The sequence below is a fragment of the Geotrypetes seraphini genome, chromosome 2 (genome assembly GCF_902459505.1).
Source record: "Geotrypetes seraphini chromosome 2, aGeoSer1.1, whole genome shotgun sequence".
Lineage (NCBI taxonomy): Eukaryota > Metazoa > Chordata > Amphibia > Gymnophiona > Dermophiidae > Geotrypetes > Geotrypetes seraphini.
Genome location: NC_047085.1, coordinates 511,211,855 through 511,237,540, shown reverse-complemented (window position 1 = coordinate 511,237,540; position 25,686 = coordinate 511,211,855). Strand labels below are relative to the sequence as shown.

The window sequence follows — 25,686 nt, the reverse complement described above, 5'->3', positions numbered from 1 at the left end:
GCCAGGAAGACCGGATGCCCCAAAGAAGGAACTACGGACAACTACTCAGACACGGGAGGAGACGACCACAAAGCAAATAAGGGAGACAACGCAGGAGCAGAAAAGGATACCGTGAAAGAAACAGTAGAGACTGCTAAGCTTAGAAAGTCCAAGAAGATAACACAAAGGGAACTCAAATGTATGTATACGAATGCTAGAAGTCTGAGAAACAAAATGGGAGAATTAGAGACAATAGCAAGACACGATGAACTGGAAATCACTGGCATAACAGAAACATGGTAGAATGATGAAAACAAATGGGACACAGTACTACAGGGATGCAAACTATACAGAAGAGATAGAGTAGGGCAGAAAGGTGGAGGTATTGCCCTATATGTTCAGGAAGGAGTAGAATCTGTTTGAGAGGCTACAGCGGAAAGGAAGGAGAAGCTGGAGTCCCTCTGGATCAAGATTCCTAGACAGACACTAAAATTGGCCTTTACTATCGACCCCCAGGACAGATGGAGGAGACAGACTCAGAAATGATAGAGGAAAATAAACAAGAATGTAAGACAGGTAATGTAATAATCATGGGAGACTTCAATTTCCTGGGGATAGACTGGAACCTGGGAACCTCGAATTGCGGCAAGGAGGCCAAGTTCCTGGAAGCGCTAGGGGACTGCTTCCTGGAACAAATGGTAGGAGAGCCGACGAGAGGAAACGCTACCTTGGACTTGGTCCTAAATGGCATTACAGGACCGACAAAAGAAGTAGAAGTCACGGTCCCGCTGGGGACAAACGATCACAACATGATCAACCTTAAACTTGACATCGGGAAAGGGAAACGTACCAAAACCTACCATGACCTTAAACTTTAAAAAGGAAAGATACAATAGCATGAGAGCCATTGAAACAACGGCTCAAGAAAAAGATGGACAAAGTTAAAATGGTAGATCAGGCATGGTCCCTACTGAAAAATACTATCACGGAAGCACAAAATCTCTATATTCCGCGGATTTCCAAAGAAAGGAAAACTAAACGCAAAAGAGAACCGGCATGGCTTACTAGAGAGGTGAAGGAAGCCATAAAAGAAAAGGACTCCTTTAAAAAATGGAAACGCATGAAAACAACCAAAGCTTGGAACAAACACAAAGATGATCAGAAGAAATGTCACAAGGCTGTGAGGGATGCCAAAAAGGACTATGAGGAGAAAATAGCGCGAGAGGCCAAACATTTCAAGCCCTTCTTTATATACTTAAAAGGAAAAAAACCTGCAAAAGAGGCGGTGGGACCGCTGAATGACCAGGGAAGAAAAGGGTACATCAAGGAAGACAAACAAATTGCAGACAGACTAAATTCCTTCTTTGCATCTGTCTTTACAAAGGAGGACACTCCAACAATACCAGAAGCAGCGAAAGTGTTCAAAGGAGTTATAGAGAACAGCCTCACCACAGTAGAAGTGGACTTGGACCAGATATACTACCAGATCGACAATCTTAAAAGTGACAAATCCCCTGGACCTGATGGAATTCACCCAAGAATCTTAAAAAAACTAAAGGTTGAAATCGGAGAGCTTTTGCAAAAACTTGACAACCTGTCAATTAGAACTGGACAGATACCGGACGATTGGAAGATAGCGAACGCCACACCAATTTTCAAAAAAGGATCAAGAGGAGAACCGGGCAACTACAGACCTGTGAGTGTTATGTCTATCCCTGGAAAGATGGTTGAAGCACTGATTACAGATAGCATAGTCCGGCACTTGGATACACACGACCTGATGAGAGCCAGTCAACAAGGCTTCAGGAAAGGGAAATCAAGTTTGATGAATTTACTTCAATTTTTTGAGACCGTGAACAAACAAATTGATAGTGGAGAATCAGTGGACATAATATACTTGGACTTCCAGAAAGCGTTCAACAAGGTTCCATATGAAAGACTTCTCAGGAAACTACAAAGCCATGGAATAGAGGGAGATATACTAAGATGGATAGGCAAATGGCTGGAGAACAGAAAGCAGAGAGTGGGCATAAATGGGAAATTCTCAGACTGGGACTAGCGGTGTGCCCCAGGGCTCGGTACTTGGGCCCATCTTATTTAATATTTTCATCAATGACCTAGAAGGAACATACCAGTGAGATCATCAAGTTTGCAGATGACACAAAGCTATACCGGGCAATCAGATCGCAGAAGGATAGCGAGGAACTCCAGAGTGACTTGTGTCAGTTAGAGAAATGGGCGGAGAAATGGTAGATGTGAATTTTAATGTGGAAAAGTGCAAAATAATGCATTTAGGTAGAAAGAACAAGGAACACGAGTATAAAATGTCAGGTGCAACTCTGGGTAAGAGCGAACAAGAAAAGGACCTGAGTGTACTGATTGATAGGACCCTGAAACCGTCGGCACAATGCGCGGCAGCGGCAAAGAAAGCAAATAGAATGTTAGGCATGATAAAGAAAGGAATCACGAGTAGATCGGAGAAAGTTATAATGCCGCTTTATAGGGCAATGGTCAGACCACACTTGGAATACTGTGTCCAACATTGGTCTCCCAACCTAAAGAAGGATATAAAACTGCTGGAAAGGGTGCAGAGATGAGCAATGAAGCTAATAAAAGGCATGGAGAACTTGGAATACGAGGAACGACTTAAGAGACTTGAATTGTTCTCCCTTGAGAAAAGGAGACTGCGAGGGGATATGATCGAGACTTTCAAAATACTGAAGTGAATCGACAAAATAGAGCAGGAAAAAAATTATTTACAATGTCCAATGTGACACAGACAAGAGGACATGAACTGAAGCTAAGGGGGTGACAAGTCAAGGACAAATATCAGGAAGTTCTGCTTCACGCAACGAGTGGTGGACACCTGGAATGCTCTCCCAGAAGAGGTTATTGCGGAATCCAACGTTCTAGGATTTAAAAGCAAACTAGATGCACATCTCCTTACGAGAGGCATAGAGGAATATGGGTGACTAAAATTACGCCAGGTGTACACCTGGCAGGGCCTCCGCATGTGCGGATCGCTGGACTTGATGGACCAAAGGTCTGATCCGGAGATGGCAGTTCTTATGAACCAACTTGTAAACCCCATATCATTCTGTAGAGTATTTGTTACTCACCTGTGTCTGAACGTCTAACTTCTCTCTCTCCTGACTCATGGGGATCCTGGATACGTGTCTCTCCATCTTGTTTAATCCACGATAACAGATCAGGACTTATCCTTACAGAGCCTGTTTCCAGGAATAAACATGAAAACTCAGTTATATACTTCCCTTTACTCAAAGAAAAATATGCAAGAGTTCAAAACATCAGCTATGATGAATTTTATTTATTTATTGGGATGTATTAACCGCCTTATGAAGAGATTCACCCAAGGCAGTGTAGAGCAGATACAGCGTGACATACCATTAGAGCTTAAAATGACCCCTTTGGATGTGACTTTAAGATGCCAGTTAAAAACCTGCTCTACAAATTTGTAGGTTGAGACTAACTGAGACAAGGCCAGCTCCTGCCTATAAAACAAGGAACCCTCTTGAGAACGTAAGAGAGATCTCGGTGAGTGACTGATGTGACTCCTGGATAGAAGTCCAAGTCCAATTTGTACCACAAATATAGCAAAAATCTAAGCAGTTAACAAAGTAATTAAAATACAAGGAAGGGGAAACTGACAAGACATAAAAACAAGAGCGATGAAATTTCCAAGATGGTATTTTTTAATGTCCGGGCCTGATTTTAAGTCCTAACCTTAGCTTCCTTTTAACCATTTCCTCATTTTACCATAGTCACCCTTTTAACCCCCCCTTTTACAAAACCATAGTGTAGTTTTTAGCATCAGCTAAAACGAATTCTATGAGAGTCGGAGCTGTTACTGCCGTGACCAGCATTAAAAACTGCACTACAGTTTTGTAAAGGGGGGGGGGGGAAGTGACTTCACTCCAGATATCAGATCGGATTTGATCATTTTATGATCAGTTTCCCAGCGGACCCACCTTCCCTTCCCTTCCTTTAAGGGAATTAAATCTCCTGGGAAGCTCAGTCGATCTTTTGTTTTCAAATTTGTGGAGATCTGGAATGAACTTCCTGACTCCATTAGGCTTTTAGGCCAGCTGCAATTATTTTGTAAATTCCTGAAATCTTTGTTGTTCTTGCAATTTTTAAATGGTTTAACTCAGGAAAATGATAATATTATAGTTATTTTTCTTATGCTCTTTAGTTTTTAATCAGTTCTTCCTTCTCCTATGTTTTCTGCTATGTACTCTAGTTTTAATTATATGTGAATTGAGTTGAACACCACTGGGAGATGACCCGGTCTATAAACCAAAGATTACATTAGATCAGTATTCTTCAACCTTTTGACACCTGTGGACTGGAGGAAATAAAATAATTATTTTAATAATAAATAATAACTTTATTTTTCTATACCGCCATAGTCAGGCGACTTCTAGGCGGTTTACATTGTAAGAAGGCTGGACATTCAGCGAATAACAAGTACAGTACAATATTAATACAATACAATAAATCCACATATAATACAGTAGAGTGAGTCCAAATTCAAAACATACAATAAGTTTAAATACAGTACCGAATAAAGAGACTAGATGCAGTACAATAGTCTAAATGGTAACTTACATATTAATTGGAGATCTAAGGGTAATGAGTGTCTGAAAGATTTAGAACATCCGTGAGAGGGGTCTTAGTGGGGAGGGGACCGTTTTAGCCAATGAATTTAGCGAATAGGGTGGTTTTTGTGGACCTGCAGTTGAAGAACAATGAGCTAAGTCGTGCCCGTCTCCAACCAATCTCCGCCCCATTTTTTCCATCCATTTTTCATATATACACACATACAATATAATCATATTAACAACACATAATGGTTAACCACACAATTAAAATACACAAAGCACACTGTATGCTTTTCAACATTCATTCCTACCAGAAAACAGATAACCCCATGCAAATGCAGGACCAAAAACTAAAAGTACTAATATTCACAAACAAACCCTAAGAGCAAGCAGTACAACCCCCAGAAAAAACAAACAAATGCATTTCTTCCTGAAGACGGCAGATGTAAAATCACTAAATAAAAAAAAATAAAAGCATTTCCCCTACTGTTGTTGTCTCTCTCCCTCCATGTGCCTTGCCTTTTGGCCTCCATTTTACAGTCCTGAGGGTCTCTCAGGTCTGAACCACCTTCAACCAGCACTGCATGCCTCAACGCAATAGCCAAGACCACCACATCGACCACAGGAGACTTAAAAGTATCTGCATCCTCATCAGGAATAGGGTAGAATTTGGCTGTGGACCGCACCAAGCGAAAAGGCACATCCTGAACTTTCCACTGAGAATGCACTACATCCCGAATATCCTGATGCATAGAGAAAGAGCAGGATGCTGACCGGAGCCCTCTCAACAGAGGGTCCACAACATGAGGGGGTCCTTAGCTTCATTTTCAAAATGTAAACCTGAAGACACCTGATGAATAAGCTCCTGCAGCTCTTCCTGATGATATATGCGCACAACTGATGCATCCACGCCAACCAGCACCTCTAAAAAGTCTCCATCCAAAACATCAGGCCCCCCTTAAGGATCTGGGAGGTCCTCATCCGGAGAAAATGGATCAGCCATAAAAGGATCCTCGTCCAAAGACACCTACAGCCGCTTGGACGATGGCTGAGGGGGCTGGACAGAGGCAGCCATAGCAGGAGACTGAATGGGGTGGCAATGGAAGGTTAAAAAAAAAAGCCCAAATGACCCTGAGACCCCCAGCACCAAAGCTGGACCCCCCCTAGTCACCTGTAAATAAGCCTTGCACATGGCTAACACAAATTCAGGGTAAAAAAATCCCCGGCGGCAATACAGAATTCATAACAGGAGCAAAAGACACATTTAAGACCTGTTCCTGCCAGTCGCCTGAGGCTGTGGGCAACATGGACACATTTCCTGCCAAAACAGAGGGAAGGGCCATCAATAAACTGTCTCCTGAAAGAATAAGCAGCACCGAGGCCTGACATGAACCCGCCACTAAAGAGAAACCGCCAGCCGCTACTGCTACAGGAGTAAGGGAATCTGCCAGACCGCCAGCAGATGAGGAAACTCCAGCGAGGATGGCAGGGAAGCCACTGCCCCCGAACGACGAGCGGTGGCCACGAAGGGGAGCCCTGCACGTGGACACCCAAAGCTGGGTCCCCTTCGAGGCAGCTGGAACATTTTGTGCACACACCGACCGCATCCACTGCTCGATGCGCACAAAAAACACTTTTTTAACAAATTATTTATTCAATTTTTCAAATTTTTAAACAAGCACATCAATACAGATTTGCAAGTGTACAAAGCAATTAATAAACCTAACACCACTTACAACAGTAATGTAAGGAAAAGAAATAATAATACATTATTTAGTCCACAAAATTAAAAATAAAGATCCAAGTATTGGTATATTAATATAAGGAAATACATAATTATGAGGACAGTCCAGGAGACAATGATAGAAAAACCCCAATAGCCTGTATTTTAAACTGTGGGAAGAGCTATCGGACCAATCACCACTCGCCCCCCTTCCTTGGCCAAAATTAATTCCAACATTTGCTTTGGTTCAAAAAAAAAAAAAAATTTTCCCTTGTAGTGAAACACAGCATTTTGCCGGAAATTTCAGTATAAAGGATGCGCCCAGGGCCAGAGTCCTGGGTTTGTAAAGCAGGAATTCTTTTCTCCTCTTCTGTGTCACTTGAGCAATATCTGGGAAGATCCGAATTACTGAACCAAAGAACGTATCGTTCATATGTCTGAAGTAAAGTCTAAAAACGAAGCCTCTGTCATGTTCCAAGGCAAACGTTACCAAAAGAGTAATCCTTTCCATGACTACTTCTAAGGAATTCTCCAGAAAATCTATTCATTCCTCCCTTCTCCGTTTCTCCCATTCCAGCAGGAGTTAAACTATCCTGCTTCTGCCCTGGAGATATATATTGAGCCCCGGTAATAGGTAGTAAATTATCTTGCGGAATCATTAAAACTTCCTTCAAGTGAGATGTTATTGGAGATTTAGGTAAATTTAATAATCTTAAGAAGGATATGGCGTTACTCGAGAGGGTTCAGAGAGCGACATGTCTGATAAAAGGTATGAAAAATCTTTCATATGCTGAGAGATTGGAGAAACTGGGACTGTTTTCCCTGGAGAAGAGAAGACTTGGAGGGGATATGATAGAGACTTACAAGATCATGAAGGGCATAGAGAGAGTGAAGAGGGACAGATTCTTCAAACTTTCAAAAAATAAAAGAACAAGAGGGCATTCAGAAAAGATTCAAAACAAATGCTAGGAAGTTCTTCATTACCCAACGTGTGATGGACACCTGGAATGCGCTTCCAGAGGGAGTAATAGGTACGGTACTAGGGTTCAAGAAAGGATTGGACAGTTTCCTGCTGGAAAAGGGGATAGAAGGGTATAGTTAGAGGATTACTGCACGGGTCCTGGACCTGTTGGGCTGCCGCGTGGGCGGACTGCTGGGCACGATGGACCTCAGGTCTGACCCAGCGGAGGCATTGCTTATATTCTTAAGTTGTTTCTTCTGTTTATTTTCCATATATTCAAGCTTTTTTTTAATTAAAAGAACTTTCTTTGATAATCTCTGTTTCTACCTTTTTTATTTGAATAATCTATTCTTCATCTCCCTGTTCTTTTAAGATTCTCTCATGGGCCCCTACCTGAGAACTGACAGAGACACAGTCTGCTTGTGCCTTAGTCATCGCCTTTTGGAGATTAAGAGTCCATGATTTCAATAGCCCTCCACAGTTCCTCTATATTTACTACTGCTGAGCTTAGTCAATTGCCCAAACTGAATGCTGTTACTCACAGACGTTAAGTTTTCTCTGGCCTCCGCTTTGAAAGCCAATGTCTGGGCTCCAGTGGGGAAATCTTCCTCCATTCCTTCTCCTCCCACTGTTCCTCCGGGGCTAAATAAGATTCCACCTTCCTGGGTCACCTGCTTAGCCACATTCTCTGCAGGGCTTCTTCCGGGTTGAGCAGGACCTTGCCCCTGAATTGGCTAAGAAAAACCCGATCGTCGCTGAGGTTCACAGCGTTCCTCCCAGAGTTGGGGGTGTCTCCCTTAGTTGGTGATTGAACCTTCCATCCAGCATCATCTGCACCAGGGTTTTGGCAGATCCAGTCACTGGAGGAGTCGGCCAGGTTGCTCCTTTCCTCTTCCCCTTTCCTCACCTGGTCCAGTGTTCTCCCCAGAAATTTTTTCCAGCCGGGTAGCATGAAAAAGTAGCCGGGTGGGGCGGGATGGGGAAATTTGGTGGTGGGGAAAATTATCCCCCTCTTTTACTAAGGTGCGCCAACATTTTTAGCATGCACAAACTCCCGCGCTAAGCGGGAAAACAAACGCCGGCTCAATGCTGGCATTAGCGTCTAGCATGCGTGGTAATTCTGCGCGTGCTAAGCACACCCTAAAACCATTTTCGCAACTTAGTAAAAGGAGCTTTAAATGTATACTATTTTTATTAGTTAATTATTATTATTTTCCAATGCTCAATATGACTTCCTTTTTTAAGGTTTGACACTTTTGCCAGAATATTTTTACTAAATTTAAGAAGCATCCAATGCTAGAAGGGAATAATTAGATATTTGCCCTTTTTCAAATGGTATAGAGATTTAAAAAAAGGGAAAGGCGTTAATGAAGTCATTAGGTTCAATCTAGCCATTTATTTCTGCATGAATTTAAACTAAAAAAAAGATAAATATAGCTCATCCAGTCATACAACAATGGCTCTTAAGCAGGAGTGCCCACACTTTTTGGGCTTGCGAGCTACTTTTAAAATGACCAAGTCAAAATGATTTACCAACAATAAAATTTTTAAAAACACAAAGCACACGCAGAGAAAATGTTAATGATCATTTATATTCTGCGGGTTTTCAAAGAGGTCAAGGCAGATGACTTTATGCAATGTCACCTCAGGAACAACTAGACAAAAATAGACAAATATGCTCCCTCCCTTTTTACCAAACCACAATAGCGGTTTTTAGTGCAGGGAGATGCGCTGAATGCCCTGCCCTGCTCTCGACACTCATAGGCTCCCTGCGCTAAAAACCACTCTTGCAGTTTAATAAAAGGGGGCCATAGTGCAAAATATAGACAGCAGATATAAATTCTCAAAATGGACACATTTTGATCACTAAATTGAAAATAAAATCATTTTTCCTACCTTTTTGTCTGGTGATTTCATGAGTCTCTGGTTGCACTTCCTTCTTCTGACTGTAAATCCAATATTTCTTTCTTTCTGCCACTTCCCTTTTCTTTCTGTATCTCTTTCTTTCTCTCTCCCCCTGACTGCCTGTTTCTCTCTCCCCCTGCCCCCTCTTTATTTCTGCCTTTCTTTCTCTCTCTCTCCCCCTGCCTGTCTTTCTTTTTCTCTCTCCCCCTGCCCCCCCAAGCCATCGCGCAGATTTCTCCACTTCCCCGATTCTTTCCCTACCCCCTAAGCCACCACGCCAATTTCTCCCTGCTGCTTCCCTGAGCTAGGCCAAGCACGTACAAGCGCCGGACTCAGAAGACTTCACCCTCTGACGTCAATTCTAACGTCGGAGAGGATGTTCCGGGCCAGCCAGGCAGCAATTGGCTGGCCCAGAACTACCTCTCCGATGTCAGAATTGACATCGGAGGTGAAGTCCTGTGAGTCTAACACTTGTACGCGCCTGGCCTGGCTCGGGGAGGCAGGAAGAAAAAGATTGCAAAGGCAACGCAATCGACTCACATTGCCTTTGCGATCTACTGGTCGACTGGTATCCTGTCCTGACCTGAGGAAAGGAGTTTAGTCCCCAAAAAACTGCCTTATTTCAATTTCCTATTTATAAACTTTAATTAATACAGTTACAATACTACTTGATTCTACGAATGGCAACAAAAAAAGTTTTTCTACCTTTTTTCATTTCTGCTTTAATCATCGTCTCTTCACTCTCTTCTTTCTATTCTGTGTTTGTCCTCGCTCCCTTCCATGCAACATCTGTCCTCTCTTTGTCCCTTACACCCAGCCTCTGCCCTCTCTCTCTCTACCCCTTCCATCTACTGTCCACCCTCTCTCTGCCCCTTGCATCCACTGTCCACCCTCTCTGCCCTTTCCATCCAGTGTCTGCCCTTTCTCTGTTCCATATGGCATCTTCCCTCTTTCTATGTCCCTTCAATAAGCTGTATATCCTGTGCCCTTTCTCTCCTTTGATTCATTTCAGCTTCACTCCCTCCCCTATGCTCTGGCATCTCTCTCTTCTCCTTTTCTTCCTTCCTTCCCACTCCACCCCATGGTCTGGCATCTCCCTCTTCCTCCTCCCCCCATATGCGCTGACATCTCTTCCCTCCCTCCATGGTCTGGTAGCTCCTTTCCTTTCCCACCCTCCCATAGTTTTGGTGTCTCTTGCCTCTTCTCTCCCTTCCCTGGTCTTCCTTCTCCCCTCTCTCTCCCCAATTGGGTGCTGCTGCAGCAGCATTTCTCATCACCCTACTCCCTCCCCAATTGGGTGCTGCTGCAGCACTTTTTTTCCCCTCCCCCAATTGGGTGCTGCTGCAGCAGCAACAGCACTTCTCTTCCCCTCCCCCTTCCCCAACTGGGTGCAGCAGCAGCTTTTCTCTTCCCCCCCCCCATTGGGTGCACCAGCTTTTCTCTTCCCCCTCTCCCCAAAAAATTTGGGTGCAGCAGCAACATTTCTCTTCCCTTCCCCCCAATATGGGTGCAGCAGCAGAATATTTCTCCTCATCCTCCCTCCCAGCTCACAAACCCGTCGGTAGAGTTGCTAGGGAAGTTGTAAGCTTCCCTCCATTAACTTGCTGCTTTTACTTGCTTCAGGCCTTCCTCATTGCTGGGTCCTGCCTACTTTCTGTTTCCGCGAAGGCAGGACCCGGCAGCGAGGAAGGCCCGAAGCAAGTAAAAGCATAAGAACATAAGAGTTGCCTCCGCTGAGGCAGACCAGAGGTCCATCTTGCCCAGCGGTCCGCTCCCGCGGCGGCCCATCAGGCCTATTGCCTGAACAGTGGTCCCTGCCTAATTTTATAACTTACCTCTAAACCTGTCCCTATAATCTACCTCTACTCTTATCTGTACCCCGCAATCCCTTTGTCCTCCAAGTACCTATCCAAAGCTTCTTTGAAGCCCTGTAGCGTGCTCCTGCTTATCACATCCTCCGGTAGCGCGTTCCATGTATCCACCACCCTCTGTGTGAAAAAGAACTTCCTGGCGTTTGTTCTAAACCTCTCCCCTTTCAATTTCTCTGAGTGCCCCCTTGTACTTGTGATTCCCCATAATTTGAAAAATCTGTCCCTGTCTATTTTTTCTATACCCTTCATGATCTTGATGGTTTCTATCATGTCTCCTCTAAGTCTCCGCTTTTCCAGGGAGAAAAGCCCCAGCTTTTTCAGTCTGTCATTATATGAGAGGTCCTCCATGCCCTTTATTAACTTAGTTGCTCTTCTCTGGACTTTCTCAAGTACCGCCCTGTCCTTCTTGAGGTACGGCGACCAGTACTAGACACAGTACTCCAGGTGCGGGCGCACCATTGCACGATACAGTGGCAGGATGACTTCCTTCGTCCTGGTCATGATACCCTTCTTAATGATACCCAACATTTTGTTTGCTTTCCTTGAGGCTGTGACACACTGCGCCAACGCCTTTAATGTTGTGTCTACCATCACTCCCAGGTCTCTTTCAAGGTTGCTTACCCCTAGCGGTGATCACCCCATTTTGTAAGTGAACATCGGGTTCTTTTTCCCTATATGCATGACCTTGCATTTCCCTATGTTGAAGCTCATTTACCACTTTTTGGCCCATTTTTCCAGTGTTGTCAGATCTTTTTGTAGATCTTCGCAGTCCTCCATGTTATTGACCTTGCTATATAGTTTGGTGTCATCCGCAAATTTAATAACCTCACATTTTGTTCCTGCCTCCAGGTCGTTAATAAATATATTGAACAGGAGCGGTCCCAGTAGAGACCCCTGCGGAACTCCACTCGTGACCCATTGTCAGTCTGAATAATGGCCCTTTACTCCAACCCTCTGTTTCCTGTCCGCCAGCCAGTTTTTGATCCATCGGTGGACCTCCCCTTGTACCCCGTGGTTCCATAGCTTCCTTAGCAGTCTTTCGTGTGGCACCTTATTGAAGGCTTTTTGGAAGTCAAGGTAAATGATGTCTATGGATTCCCCTTTATCCACCTGGCTGGTTACCCCCTCAAAGAAGTATAATAAGTTCGTGAGGCATGACCTGCCTTGCAGAAGCCATGCTGGCTCGACTTTAGCTGCCCATTGTTTTCGATGTGTTCCCAGATGCTGTCTTTAATCAGTGCTTCCATCATCTTTCCCGGAACCGAGGTCAAGCTCACCGGCCTGAAGTTTCCTGGGTCTCCCCTTGAGCCTCTTTTGAAGATGGGCGTGACATTTGCTATTTTCCAGTCCTCCGGAATCTCTCCAGTTTTTAAGGATAGGTTGCATATTTGTCAAAGTGGCTCAGCTATTTCATTTCTTAGTTCCTTGAGTACCCTTGGGTGAATGCTGTCAGGACCTGGCAATTTGTCGCTCTTTAGCCTGTCTATCTGCCTGAGGACATCCACCTTGCTCACCTCTAGTTGGACCAGATTTTCATCCTGCTCTCCTTTTACGATCTCCTCGGGTTCCGGAATGTTGGTTGTGTCCTCCCTTGTGAAAACTGACGTGAAGAACTCATTTAACCTGTCAGCTATCTCTTTTTCCTCTTTTACCACTCCCTTTCTGTCCCCATCATCCAAGGGTCCCAATTCCTCCCTTGCTGGTTGCTTCCCCTTAACGTACCTGAAGAATGATTTGAAGTTTGTTGCTTCCCCCGCCAGTTTCTCTTCATATTCTCTTTTTGCTTTCCTAACCACTCGGTGACATTCCTTTTGGTGTATTTTATGCTCCTTTTGGTTGTCCTCTGTTTTGTCCTTTTTCCATTTTTTGAATGATGCTTTCTTGTCACTTATCGCCTTTGTTACTGCATTTGTTATCCACACTGGGTTTTTTGTTCTATTTTTTTTGCACCCTTTCCTGAACTTGGGGACGCACAGGTTCTGTGCTTCGTGCACTGTGCCCTTGAGTAGGGTCCAGGATTTTTTTACGGACTCCATCTTCTTTGCGTTGTTGTTGAGTTTAGTCTACACTTTCAATCTGTATTCTCCAATGTCATGTACCCTCCTGGAAATGTCCAGCTCTCTTCTTATGTAATCCGCTTTGAACCGCAAGGCACAAGCGGAATAAAAATCACTAATGTAATGTAATGTAATGTAATTTCCCACCATTTTCCTCATGGCATCATAATTCCCTTTTTGAAGTTGAGTGCTGTTGTTGTAGTTCTTTTCACCTTTGATGATCCAATTTCAAGTAAAAGCAGCAAGTTGTAAACTTCCCTCTGGGGCTCTCTGTGCGTGCCAGCTTCCCTTCTCTTCCCTCTGAAACCGGAAGTTGCGTCTGTGCGGGGGGAGGGAAGAGAAGGGAAGCCGGCACACACACAGAGCCGTAGAGGGAAGCCCTGGGAGACGGTAGTACAGCCCTACTAGTATACTCCTTCCCTTCAAACATGTAATTTCTATCCATAAGGATTTCACACTTCTCTCTGTTTTATGCAGAATGTTTATTGTTTGACCCAGTTCTTTCTTTAAGATATAGCACAACCCCTCCTCTCTCCAATTTAATCTACTCTTATCACTGCAACATAATTTGTATCCTGATAACAGTGGCCCAGTCTCGTAGATGCCTATTATCTTCCTCTTCATTTTGTGCTACTATCACTGAGACTAAAGAGACATTCTGGGGGATTCACTAAAGTCTGATTTAGTGGCGATCGCTGCTAACCGACCCAATTCACTAAACGACCCACCGCATATTTTTCTCCTCGGTCACCCATTTTCCAATCCAATCCAACCCATGCAAATTAGTAAAACTCCATGCAAAATAGCCAACCGATTGATTCACTTATATCGCTTGGCTATTTAGCATTGGGTTTTACTGATCCTAAACCCCGATTGCTGTAGACCTGTCAGTAAGTGTGTTACCGACAGGTCTGCCTATAGTTTTTTCATATTTTTAAAATGGCACAGATAATTTGCGTGTATTACACACACAAAATATCTGTCCCATTAAAAAAAAATAAATCCCCCCACCGCCAGCCCTCCCCCAATGACCCCTGACAATAGTGCACCCCCCACAGACAAATGCAGCGACCCACCCGAACCTAAAATAAAGGGCAGGAAGGATGACCACTCCCTCCTGACATGAAGGACCTCACCCTACCCTTCCCTCCCCAAAAAAAGGCCACAAATACGCCCACTCCCTCCTCCTCACCCCTGAAAAAAAGGCAGGATGATGCCCACTCCCTCTTGCCCCCGGAGGCCCCCCTCCCGGCCCCTGCACCACGTACTTTAAAAGTTGTGAGATTAGATTATTGTGTATGTTCTTCTGTAGACCATTTAGTTTTAGGCAGTCTATAAGTTTTTAAAATAAAGAAAATAATACAAAGAAACAGAAGTTGGTGAGGATTTCTTGATTTACACTTCCCCCTCCCCATTCGCGGTTCAAAGCCTTCTTCTTCGCACCATCGTCTCATCCCGGCGTTAATAGCTTGCAATTCCCCTTGTCTCTTTCCATCCGCTCTTGGTACTGGGAGGATCTCGGAGAAGGCCACCTTCACCTCCCTGATCTTCAGCTGTCTTCCAAGTGAGCGGAGCTGGCCCTTCATCTCTTCCCTGTCATACTTCCGTCCGCTCACATCATTTGTTCCCACGTGGATGAGCACAGCAGTATCCTCTCCCCCTGTGCTGTCTATGATCCTGGAGATCCTGTTGGCCACATCCTTCACTCTTGCTCCAGGCAGACAGGTGATGATTCTGTCCTCTCTTCCTCCTGCGGTGTGGCTGTCCACGTGACGTATAATGGAGTCACCTACGATGATCCCCATCTTCTTTATTCGGGGGATTCTTGGGGGTCGTAAGTCCACGTCTATGGTATAGGGCCAGTCTTCTTCCTCCAGTGCTACTCTTGAAATTGTTTTCGGCTCTTCAGATGGGGGGACGTCTTCCTGTGTTCTCTCTCTTCCTTCTGGTGTGCGGATGTCTCCTACCTCATCTTTGGTTTTTTCTGTGTTTGCATGGGTGTCTTCTCTCCTCTCTTCCAGACCATCTTTCTGGGTATCCTGGGTACAGCTTTCCAGCCCTGGGATCTCTACATGTTGCTGGTGGGCTTCCTCGATTAATCTTTCTAGTTCCACAATCCCTTCGCTGGTATCGGGCTCCCCTAGCAACTTCTCCTGCATGCAGTTTTCCTCCTTCCTGGCAAGGAGTTCTTCGAGTTCCATCACAGTTCCCTCCAGCAGCCGAACTTGCAGTTTCAGGCTGTCCAGCTCCTCACATCGGCTGCAAATGTATGCCCTAGTCCCCGAGGGGAGGTAGTCATACATACTGCAGCCGGTGCAGAAGACTGGAAAGCTCATCTTCTGGCTTCCGTGGGCGCTTATGTCTTGTTCTCCTTCTCAATTGTGTGTGTCCTGCCCTCTTGATAGCAGTCCTCCTGTTGATCGCTGGTCTTGGTTGTGTTGGTGCTGTTGAGCTGTTTGAGAGTGCTTGTCTCGGTGTGTGCTGTGTGGCTATGTAATAGTAAACAAAAGAACAATAGAACAATAACCGGAATGTAACTTACGTATTGGGGCTCCCTGTTAGTCGCAATTTTTTTCTAGGGGGGGGAAATAAAAAAAAAAACAGTCTTAATGTAAAAATAATCCATCTTTTTTTCCTCCCTGCCGCCTTCCTGGCCTTACCTGGTGGTCTAGAGGGCTTTCTGGGCAGAAGCGATCTTCCTACGCTCCTGCCCTGTGCAGATCACCATGAGGAAATGGCTGCTGGGAGTCGGGAACTCCCTACAGCCATTTCCTGATGGCGATCTGCACGGGGCAGGAGTGTAGGAAGATCGCTCCTGCCCCGAAAGCCCTCTAGAACAGCAGGTAAGGCCGGGAAGGAGGCAGGGAGGTGGGGGGTGGGTCAGAGCTGGATAATCGCGGTTTTTCGGCATTCGCGGTCCGGCTCTGCCCGTATCCCACGCGAATGAAGAGGGAGAAGTGTACTCTTATCATATGGTGATTCTGGAAACAATTCTGCAGCTTTTGAAACAGTCCACAGTGAAAGACAATGCTATAAGCTAAGCAGAGATCGATGACCACAACACCTTACTTTTCGCTTGTCTCAAAGACCACTTCCAGGTACAATGTAATCTTCTGCAGCTAGATTCTGACCATTTGGGCTATTCTGACCCTGAATTTTAGCTCTTCTTCAAGAAACAGAGAATAATCCATCTCTGATTTCAAAGGGAAAAAAATTGTAAGACACACAAGATGGTCTTATGGTCCCTCACTGTCAGCTTAAGATAGAGGTTAGTACAGAGAGATCCTGATCACACTTGGAAGTTTCTGGAGCACAGGAAGTGCAGAAAATTGTGTCATATTAGTCAAATATTTTAGTCCTTACCTAGGGAGAGCAGAGTCTCATAATTCTCCTTCATCACCTCCCTGTAAAGCTCCTTCTGCCCTTCATCTAAATATTCCCACTCCTCCTGGGAGAAAGAGACAGCCACGTCCTCAAACTTCACCTGCATCTGAAAGACAAACCAGAAACACCCTCAGCACCTTGGGAAAGTCCCTTAATCCTCCATTGCCCCCTTGGAGTGTGGTGGTGGCATTCCAAGTCCCCTCCCCCTGCCAGGAAAAGTTCCTACCTGAGGGGAAGCTCCTGCAGCCATTTCTTTGGGTTTGGAGGAGAGAGAAGAGCAGAAACTGGGCACTTGAGGCTCCAGCAGAAGATGGACGACTGTGTACTTCCGGCCATATACCGATGACGTCACAAAGGGGGCGGAGCGCCACTGACGGAATCTCCTAGACAACGCTCAGCAGCTGCAGCGTCTCTGTATCCTCCTCCTCCCGCCCCCAGGGAAAGTCTGATCAATCAGCAGCGGATTGCAGCTGAAACTCCTCCTCCTTTCTCCCTTATCCGTGCTAGGGGGCGGACCTTTCCGCTACAGGAACTATCCTGGCCAATCAGCATTAAAAATGGGCAGAGCCAGAAGACCGTCCGTCACTCACCGGGCTCAGCTATAGTGTTAAGCTCCGCCCCCTCCCTTGTGACGTCACCAGCCTTTCTTCCCGCTCCAAATCTCTTTCTCCTCGGCTCCTCCCCCAATTCCTTTCTAATCCTGAGGGAGGAGATTCCCCCCAACACACACTGGGAGAACCAAGACTGGGAATGATGTGGGGAAATGTGTCCCTGTCCCTGAGAGCTCAGTCCCTCTCCCATGTGACGTCACCAGCCTTCTCGGCTCCTCCCCCACTTCCTTTCTAATCCTGAGGGAGGAGATTCCCCCCAACAAACACTGGGAGAACCAAGACTGGGAATGATGTGGGGAAAGTGTCCCTGTCCCTGAGAGCTCAGTCCCTCTCCCTTGTGACGTCACCAGCCTTCTCGGCTCCTCCCCCACTTCCTTTCTAATCCTGAGGGAGGAGATTCCCCCCAACACACACTGGGAGAACCAAGACTGGGAATGATGTGGGGAAATGTGTCCCTGTCCCTGAGAGCTCAGTCCCTGTCTGATCCCATCCGCTCAAGCCTCTAATAGTTATCATTTTCTACTGAACTTATCTTTTATTAAAGCAGGAAAAGAAACTCTATTCTGTACAATTGTCATTTTATAAATCACATAGAATAGAGAACAAATAGTTGAAAGGTATTAAGTAGAAGAAAATCGATTCCAGAGACAGGAAAATGGTAAAAGCAGAGGCTGAGGGTGGTAGATTCAGGAGTAATGTTAGGAAATTCTTCTTTACGGAGAGGGTGGTGGATGCCTGGAATTCGCTCCCGAGGGATGGTTCAAACAAGGGTGGGATGAACACAGAAAATAATGGTATACATTGAAGGAACTGGGAAGACTTGCCTGGTCTTTGTCCTGTATATGGACATTCAGTTGAGGACGGGCTGGGGAGGGTTTCGATGGTTAAGATGGGTTGGAGTGAGCTTTGATGGACACTCCAGTAGATGGAACCTAAGCACACTACTGGCCCAGAAATATCAAAGACAAAGGACATATTAAATTGATTTATGGAGCATGTATGGTTGGGCAGACTGGATGGACCACTCGGGTCTTTATCTGCCGTCATTTACTATGTTACTAACAAGGGAATGGGGGCTTACCGTATATACTTTTTGGCATTTCAAAGCTGAGGTTCAAAGTGGTGGGCACTTTGGATATTTTATTTGCTGGCTCAGGATTGAGCAACATTCGTATCGGGTGTGTGAGTTTGCTCCACCTCTTGTCTCACGTCAGCGCTGGGACAGTTTAAAGCTCTAGCGCCTAACAGCACGCTGTCTAAGAGCATAGAAACATAGAGTATGACGGCATAAAAGGGCCATCGGCCCAACAAGTCTGCCCACTTGAAGAACCCTCCCCCCTAAGCACTTCCTCAAAGTGAACCCACATGATTGTTTATCCCATTTTTTCTTAAAATCAAACACGTTGCTGGCCTCAACTACCTGAAGTGGAAGATCATTCCAACGATCAACCACCCTTTCGGTGAAGAAATACTTCCTAATGTCACCATGAAATCTCCCACCCTTGATTTTTAACGGATGCCCTCTTGTCGCCGTAGGTCCTGTAAGGAAAAAGATGTCTTCTTCCACCTCAATACGGCCAGTAACATATTTGAACGTCTCTATCACGTCTCCCCTCAAAGGCTGCCCAAATTTGATAAGTATTAATTTCTAACCCATTTTAGTCTATTCTGATATTTATCTTTTTAAATTGTTTTTAAAGACATTAGCATAATGGCACTTTTTTAAAAACGCTTGATAACATAAGAACATAAAAAATGCCTACGCTGGGTCAGACCATCGCGCCCAGCAGTCCGCTCACGCTGCGGCCCACCAGGTCCAGGACCTGTGAAGTAATCCTCTATCTATACCCCTCTATCCCCTTTTCCAGCAGGAAATTGTCCAATCCTTTCTTAAACCCTAGTACCGTTCGCAGCCCTATAACGTCCTCTGGAAGCGCATTCCAGGTGTCCACCACACGTTGGGTAAAGAAGAACTTCCTAGCATTCGTTTTGAATCTGTCCCTTTTCAACTTTTCCGAATGCCCTCTTGTTTTTTTATTTTCTGAAAGTTTGAAGAATCTGTCCCTCTCTACTCTCTAGATTTTATTTGTATTTTTTTATTTAATTTGTTATAGGAGTTGGACAGTTGATATGTCTATATCTTACTCTTTTCCTATTCTAGTCCATTATACAAGGATTCGTTCTGCCAAATTAGGTTTTCCAATGATCTCGCACCGTTATTTATATGATTGTACTGAATTGGGTCCATTTAATAGTCCAGTTTTGACCTTTTCTCGCAAGCCTAATAGACTTTATACTAAAAGACAGCGATTGCTAAAAAATCTCACTTACTGTGTAACATCTGATTCCCCCTGCTATCAAAATCTCCCTTGTTCATATATAAATATACGATCCATTAGAAATAAGACCCAGCTGGTTAAGGATTGGCTGGAGGAGTCTAAATCTGATTTTGTTTTATTAACAGAAACATGGTTACTGTCAGATAATGATATCATTATACGGGAATGCCTCCTCCCAGGCTTTAAAATTATATCTTTGGCCAGAAGTAGGGGTAAGAGTGGAGGACTAGCTATCATCCTAAGAAATTCACTAGATTTCACTGTCTTAAATTCGAAATCTACCACTGATCTCAAAATCCTATCTTGTAAATTAAAGACCAATCAATTAGAAGATGCCTTAATAGTAACATTGTTTTATATTCCCCCTAGAAAATGGACTTTAGTCAAAGATGATTTTTATGAATTTTTGTTAACTAATTCTATAGTTGGCACTTACAATCTATTGATTGGCGACATCAATATTCATCTTGAACAGGTAGAACAAAGTGAAATTAAATATTTCTGGTTGTTTATATCTTCATTACATTTTTTTAAACCCATCGAAGAGACCAACAGTTAGATCTGGTTACCTTCTCTTCCAAAGAATTAGTTAACCCTATGATTTGTTGGAAGCAAGCAAATTGGATTGACTCTTTATGGTCAGATCATCGATGATGTAATTTTTAATTCGATTGGCAAATAAAACGATCCCAAATTAAAGTTAAAGAAAATACACCTGCTTACTGGCTTGGCGGAACCACTTTCATAATTTGATGCTCTTGGAGCAACGCCATGCCCGCTTGTCTTTCAAGCAGGAAAAAGTGTTTTGTTTTGTTTTTTGCAGATCTGGGACTCCTACATTCAATCGCTCTCCCCTAAGGCCAGAAGTTTGGTCTTAAACTCATTCTAGGTTATGATACCGCTTATCGCAAGGATGTGCTGAGACTGGAGTCGGTGCAAAGAATGGCCACCCGGATGGTCTCGGGACTCAAGGATCTACCATACGAAAAACGGCTTGACAAATTACAGCTATACTCGCTCGAGGAGTGCAGAGAGAGGGGGGACATGATCGAGACGTTCAAGTATCTTACGGGCCGCATCGAGGCGGAGGAAGATATCTTCTTTTTCAAGGGTCCCACGACAACAAGAGGGCATCCGTTGAAAATCAGGGGCGGGAAACTACGAGGTGACACCAGGAAATTCTTTTTCACTGAAAGAGTGGTTGATCGCTGGAATAGTCTTCCACTACAGGTGATTGAGGCCAGCAGCGTGCCTGATTTTAAGGCCAAATGGGATCGGCACATGGGATCTATTCACAGGGCAAAGGTAGGGGAGGGACATTAAGGTGGGCAGACTAGATGGGCTGTGGGCCCTTATCTGCCGTCTATTTCTATGTTTCTATGTCCTTGGACGCTTGGTATGGTGTTTGGTTGTGTGTGGATGGGTGGTTTGGATGTTGTGCTGTTTGTAAGTTGATTAGGGTGGGGGTGGTTTCTTGGGAGGCTGATTGGGGTTGGGGACGTTTCTGTTTGGTGCTTGCTGAGCGGCATAAGAACACAGCTTGCTCAGCAGTCCTTCTGGCCTGTTTGTTTCTTCTTTGAGGAGGGGGGCTTGGTGGGATCAGGGGTTTGGGTTTAGGTCTGGGTTGAGTCTACACAAGGGGAGGCGGCAGGGTAGGGGGTGAGGTGTACATGCAAATCGCGCATTGTTGTACTTTAGGGTTTTCTCAACTTTGTTGTGCTTTTCCACTGTTCTATTTGTATGCTGGTTGTATAACAATAAAAATGATTTACACTAAAGTTAAAGAAAATAAAAGGAATAAGAAATTCATAGTAGAGGTTTGATAAATCCGGTGGAACTCTGGTCTCATCATGATATAATTTCAGATTCAGATTCCAATACTTCTTTTGTAGAAACTTGGATTAATACTAGTACTGATATTAAATGAAATGGCACTCATTAAATTAAGGAGAAAGAGACAAAGGCCTAAATTCACTAAACCTCCAAACCGTGCACGATCCATTTCCGTTTGCATGCCGGCCGATGAATTCAGTAAAGGCCTACATGCAAATGAGGACAATCGTTAACACCCCCCCTACCCACAGCCAGAGCGATCCCTGCTCATGCGCACACCCTGACAGTAGTGACAGGAGAAGCAGCTGCTGTCAGGGCTCAGCCCAGATCTCTCCTGCCTGCACCCGGACTCTCCTGCTCTCTGCCGCCATTCCCTGCAGTGCAAGCCCGTAGTTTTAAAGTGGGCCTGCACTGCGGGGAACGGCGGCAGAGAACAGGAGAATCCGGCGAGCAGGGAAGAGGGATCGGGCCTGACACACCGGCTCTGCCTGACACCCCCAAGGCCCCGATCTCTCCTGCCTGCCCCGCTCTGCCCAGATCTCTCTTGCTTGCTCCCGGACTCTCCTGCTCTCTGCCGCCATTCCCTGCAGTGCAAGCCCGTGGTTTTAAAGCGGGGAACAGCGGCAGAGAGGAGAGGCTGGCAAGCAGGGAAGAGAGATCAGGCACCAGCCTGACACACAGGCCCTGCCCACCTCCTCCCCACCTCTCTCCTGCCTGCCCTACTCTGCCAAGATCTCTCCCTCTCTCCCTTCCACCCTGCGACCGGCACGGCATGGCCCTCCCTGCAAGGCCCTCACCCTTCCCCCCCAACCGGCACGGCCCACCCATGGCACCAAAAAGTTGGGAGCAGGAGGGGTACTCTGTCCCTCCTGCTCCTAGACCTTCCATCCCCGGCCCACCCCTGGTCGGCCCCCTGGTCAGCCCAGGCAGTCGGGCCCAGCCCGCCCACCCTCCTGCTCCTACGCCGCATCAATCTTCAGGAGCAGGAGGAGAGTCCTCCCGCTCCTGCTGCTCTGGCTGGCCGCCGCCCAATAGCAGCCTTAGGCCCCCACCCAGGCGCATCATCTGATGCACGGGGAGGGGCCTAAGGCACTGATTGGCTGAGGCGCCTGTACATGATCAGTATGCTTAGTGAATCCTGGCCATTGACATCTAGATGGGTGGTTTGATACAGAATTGTTAGGGGTAAAACAGGAATTATGGAAAATGGAAAGATTGTGGTTAAAATCAGGAGAAATGGAACAGAGTGAACTGGAGACAAAAATTAAAAGAATATTAAAACATAAACAAAGAGAAGTGTACTACTTTTTATGCTCAAAAGATTGGTAATCCATCTACTAATAGTGGTAACTTTTTTTAATTGGTTAATGACCTCTATGACATAGAGGTATTCATTGGTTCTACTGAAGAATCCATTCCATCTGCAGAGTTCACAAGTTGAGGACTAATCTATCGGCTTCCACTAATAATCATTTGATTTTCCCTGTGCTCAGTTCACAGAGGACCCTAGAGTAGACATGTATTGGTATAATTTTACCGTCCCTAATTGGCAAAAAGTTTGGACGTTTTACACCAAATATATTAAGTCCAATTGTAGGTTGGATAGCTGTCCTCCAAATATTATGAAAGTCGCTCCTGTTACTTTCAAAGCTAAGTTATTTGACTGGATCACCTTATTACTGTCAAATGGGACTTTTCCAGAGGAGTTAGGTCAGATTCTGATTACACCAATTGTAAAAAACTCCTTGGTATCTAATTATAGACCCATTTATAGTATTCCTCTATTTACTAAACTACTGAAGGGTCTGGTTAAATCTGAGTTCAATATATTACAGCATAATCAGTCAGGTTTCCGTTCAGGCTTTAGCACAGAAACAGTTATGGCTTCTTTTGTTAGATTATCTCCAGGGATTATTCAGTCAAGGTACAAGCGCTCTGATTTTGCAGTTAGATCTAAGTAGCACTTTTGATGTGGTTGACCACGTTATTTTAATCGACTGTTTGGAATCAATTGGTATCTCGGGAAATGTTTTGAATTAGTTTTGGTGTTTTCTGGGAAAAAGATCTTACCAAGTGTTGCACGGTCTGTGTCTGTCTGTATATGGCCGTTTGGGAGAGGATGGTCTGGGGAGGGCTTCAATGGCTGGGAGGGTGTAGATGGGCTGGAGTCGGTTTTGACGGAGATTTCGGCAGCTGGAACCCAAGCACAGTACTGGGCAGAGCTTTGGATTCTTGCCCCGAAATAGCTAAGAAGGAAAAATTTAAATTGAATCAAGTTAGGCAGACTGGATGGACCATTCGGGTCTTTATCTGCCGTCCTCTACTATGTTATTATGTTTAGCAATGACAAACTCTCTTATTGTTGGGTAAATCCATGCGGGGTTCCTCAAGGTTCGCCTTTATCTCTCACCCTGTTTAATATTTACCTTGCGTCATTGGAAAATGTATTGCAAAGTTTAAAACTTAGATTTAATATCTACGCTGATGATATCACTGTAGTTATCCCGTTAACATGTCTGACAGGAGAGATAAAATATTATATATCTACTATTTTAAATCAGATTGAACTATGGATGATTGACTTTAAACTAAAATTAAACTCCGAAAAAACTAAATTTCTCCTTGCTAGCCCCAATGACAAGATCAAAGACACGTTGATACATCTGAATGGTTTAGAGTATCTTATTGACCACGCCATAAAAATTTTGGGAGTGACATTAGATCGGCACCTTACTCTGGAACTAGGAAATGCTAACTAGGAAATGTTTCTTGGTCCTATGAAAACTCCAAACCATTAAGAAATATTTTGATGAAGCATCGTTCCGCCTGTTGGTTCAGTCAGCTGTATTAAGTATCCTTGACTACTGTAATATAATTTACTTGGGCGCCTATAAGAAAATCTTTAAAAAATTACGAGTGGTGCAAAATACTGCTGTATGAATGATTTTCGGCCTGAAAAAATGGGAGCACATCAGCACACTGGCTGCCGATGGAGGCAAGAGTCTTATTTAAATTTGCCTGTATCTGTTTTAAACCAATCTTTGGTATAAGAACATAAGAATTGCCGCTGCTGGGTCAGACCAGTGGTCCATCATGTCCAGCGGTCCGCTCACACGGCGGCCCTCTGGTCAAAGACCAGCTTGAGACTAGCCCTTCCAGCGCCCATACTTCTTCAGCAGGAACTTGTCTAACTTTGTCTTGAATCCCCTATAACAGCCTCCGGAAGAGCGTTTCAGCTTTCTACCACTCTCTGGGTGAAGAAGAACTTCCTTACGTTTGTACGGAATCTATCCCCTTTCAACTTTAGAGAGTGCCCTCTCGTTTTCCCTACCTTGTATGTCTCCAGCTTGTTTCCCATTTTTCCTTGAACTATTCCACCAAGCCCACACGGAGAGTTAATCTATTTGCATGTCCTACCATAAAATCCTATTGTTTTAAGAGATTTCTTGATCCGCTTTCCAGGCAGCCAAAATGAATGACTGGCTTGGTAAAATTATTCCAGGTGTTTCTTCTTATTACTCTTTTAGAAAATCAATAAAGACACAATTATTTGATAGATTTGTAACTTAAGTTTTTATGGTCTTTTATCACTCATAATTAAGTATTTCTATGACTTGTATAAATTTGCTGATGTCCAGCTTTCCTTGGTTATAAACTGCCAAGGTCTGGCAGTATATAAGAATAAAGTTATTATTATTACTGGGCAGACTATATGGCCGTTTGCTTACGGAGGGGCTGGGGAGAGCTGGGATGGTTTAGATCAAGCCAAGTACCCCCTAAGCCTGACAACTATCAACCGAGAACCCCTGCCCTAATAATAGTACTACCGTGTTTCCCCAAAAATAAGACAGTGTCTTATATTCATTTTGGACCCCAAAAAAACCACACTCGGTCTTATTTTCGGGTAGGGCTTATTTTTTTCATAGACAAATATAGAACAAAATATAGACAGAAGATAAAAAAAAATCACAGAACGGACACATTTTGATCACTAAATTGAAAATAAAATTATCTTTCCTACCTTTGTGGTCTGGTGATTTCATGGACATGGGAGGGGCCAGCATTGTGATGGACTGGCCACCCAGACATAAGAACATAAGCAATGCCTACGCTGGGTGAGACCTGAGGTCCACTGTGCCCAGCAGTCCACTCATGCGGCGGCCCAACAGGTCCAGGACCTGTGCAGTAATCCTCTATTTATACCCTTGTATCCCCTTTTCCAGCAGGAAATTGTCCAATCCTTTCTTAAATTCCAGTACCGTACTCTGCCCTATTACGTCTTCTGGAAGCGCATTCTAGGTATCCACCACACGTTAGGTAAAGAAGAACTTCCTCTGTCCCCTTCCAACTTTTCCGAATGCCCTCTTGTTCTTTTATATTTTGAAAGTTTGAAGAATATGT

General features: G+C 44.7%; 1 protein-coding gene across 9 annotated transcripts in view; it reads right to left on the bottom strand.

Annotated features, from left to right (window-relative positions):
- LOC117355233 (zinc finger protein 271-like) overlaps positions 1–25,686 on the bottom strand; it is a 906,970-nt gene that overhangs the window by 684,421 nt on the left and 196,863 nt on the right. The window contains exons 1-2 of one of the 9 annotated variants that reach the window (XM_033933517.1): positions 16,482–16,606; positions 3,099–3,209 (exon numbers count right to left, since the gene is read on the bottom strand). The exons of 5 other annotated variants lie outside the window; for them this stretch is intronic. In XM_033933517.1, the coding sequence (XP_033789408.1) occupies positions 3,099–3,209; positions 16,482–16,515 (145 nt within the window). In that variant the 5' untranslated portion in view covers positions 16,516–16,606. Of the gene's footprint in view, positions 1–3,098; positions 3,210–16,481; positions 16,607–16,728; positions 16,955–25,686 lie in introns of those variants that run through there. 3 more of the 9 variants (XM_033933508.1, XM_033933515.1, XM_033933507.1) reach the window with 3 other exon arrangements.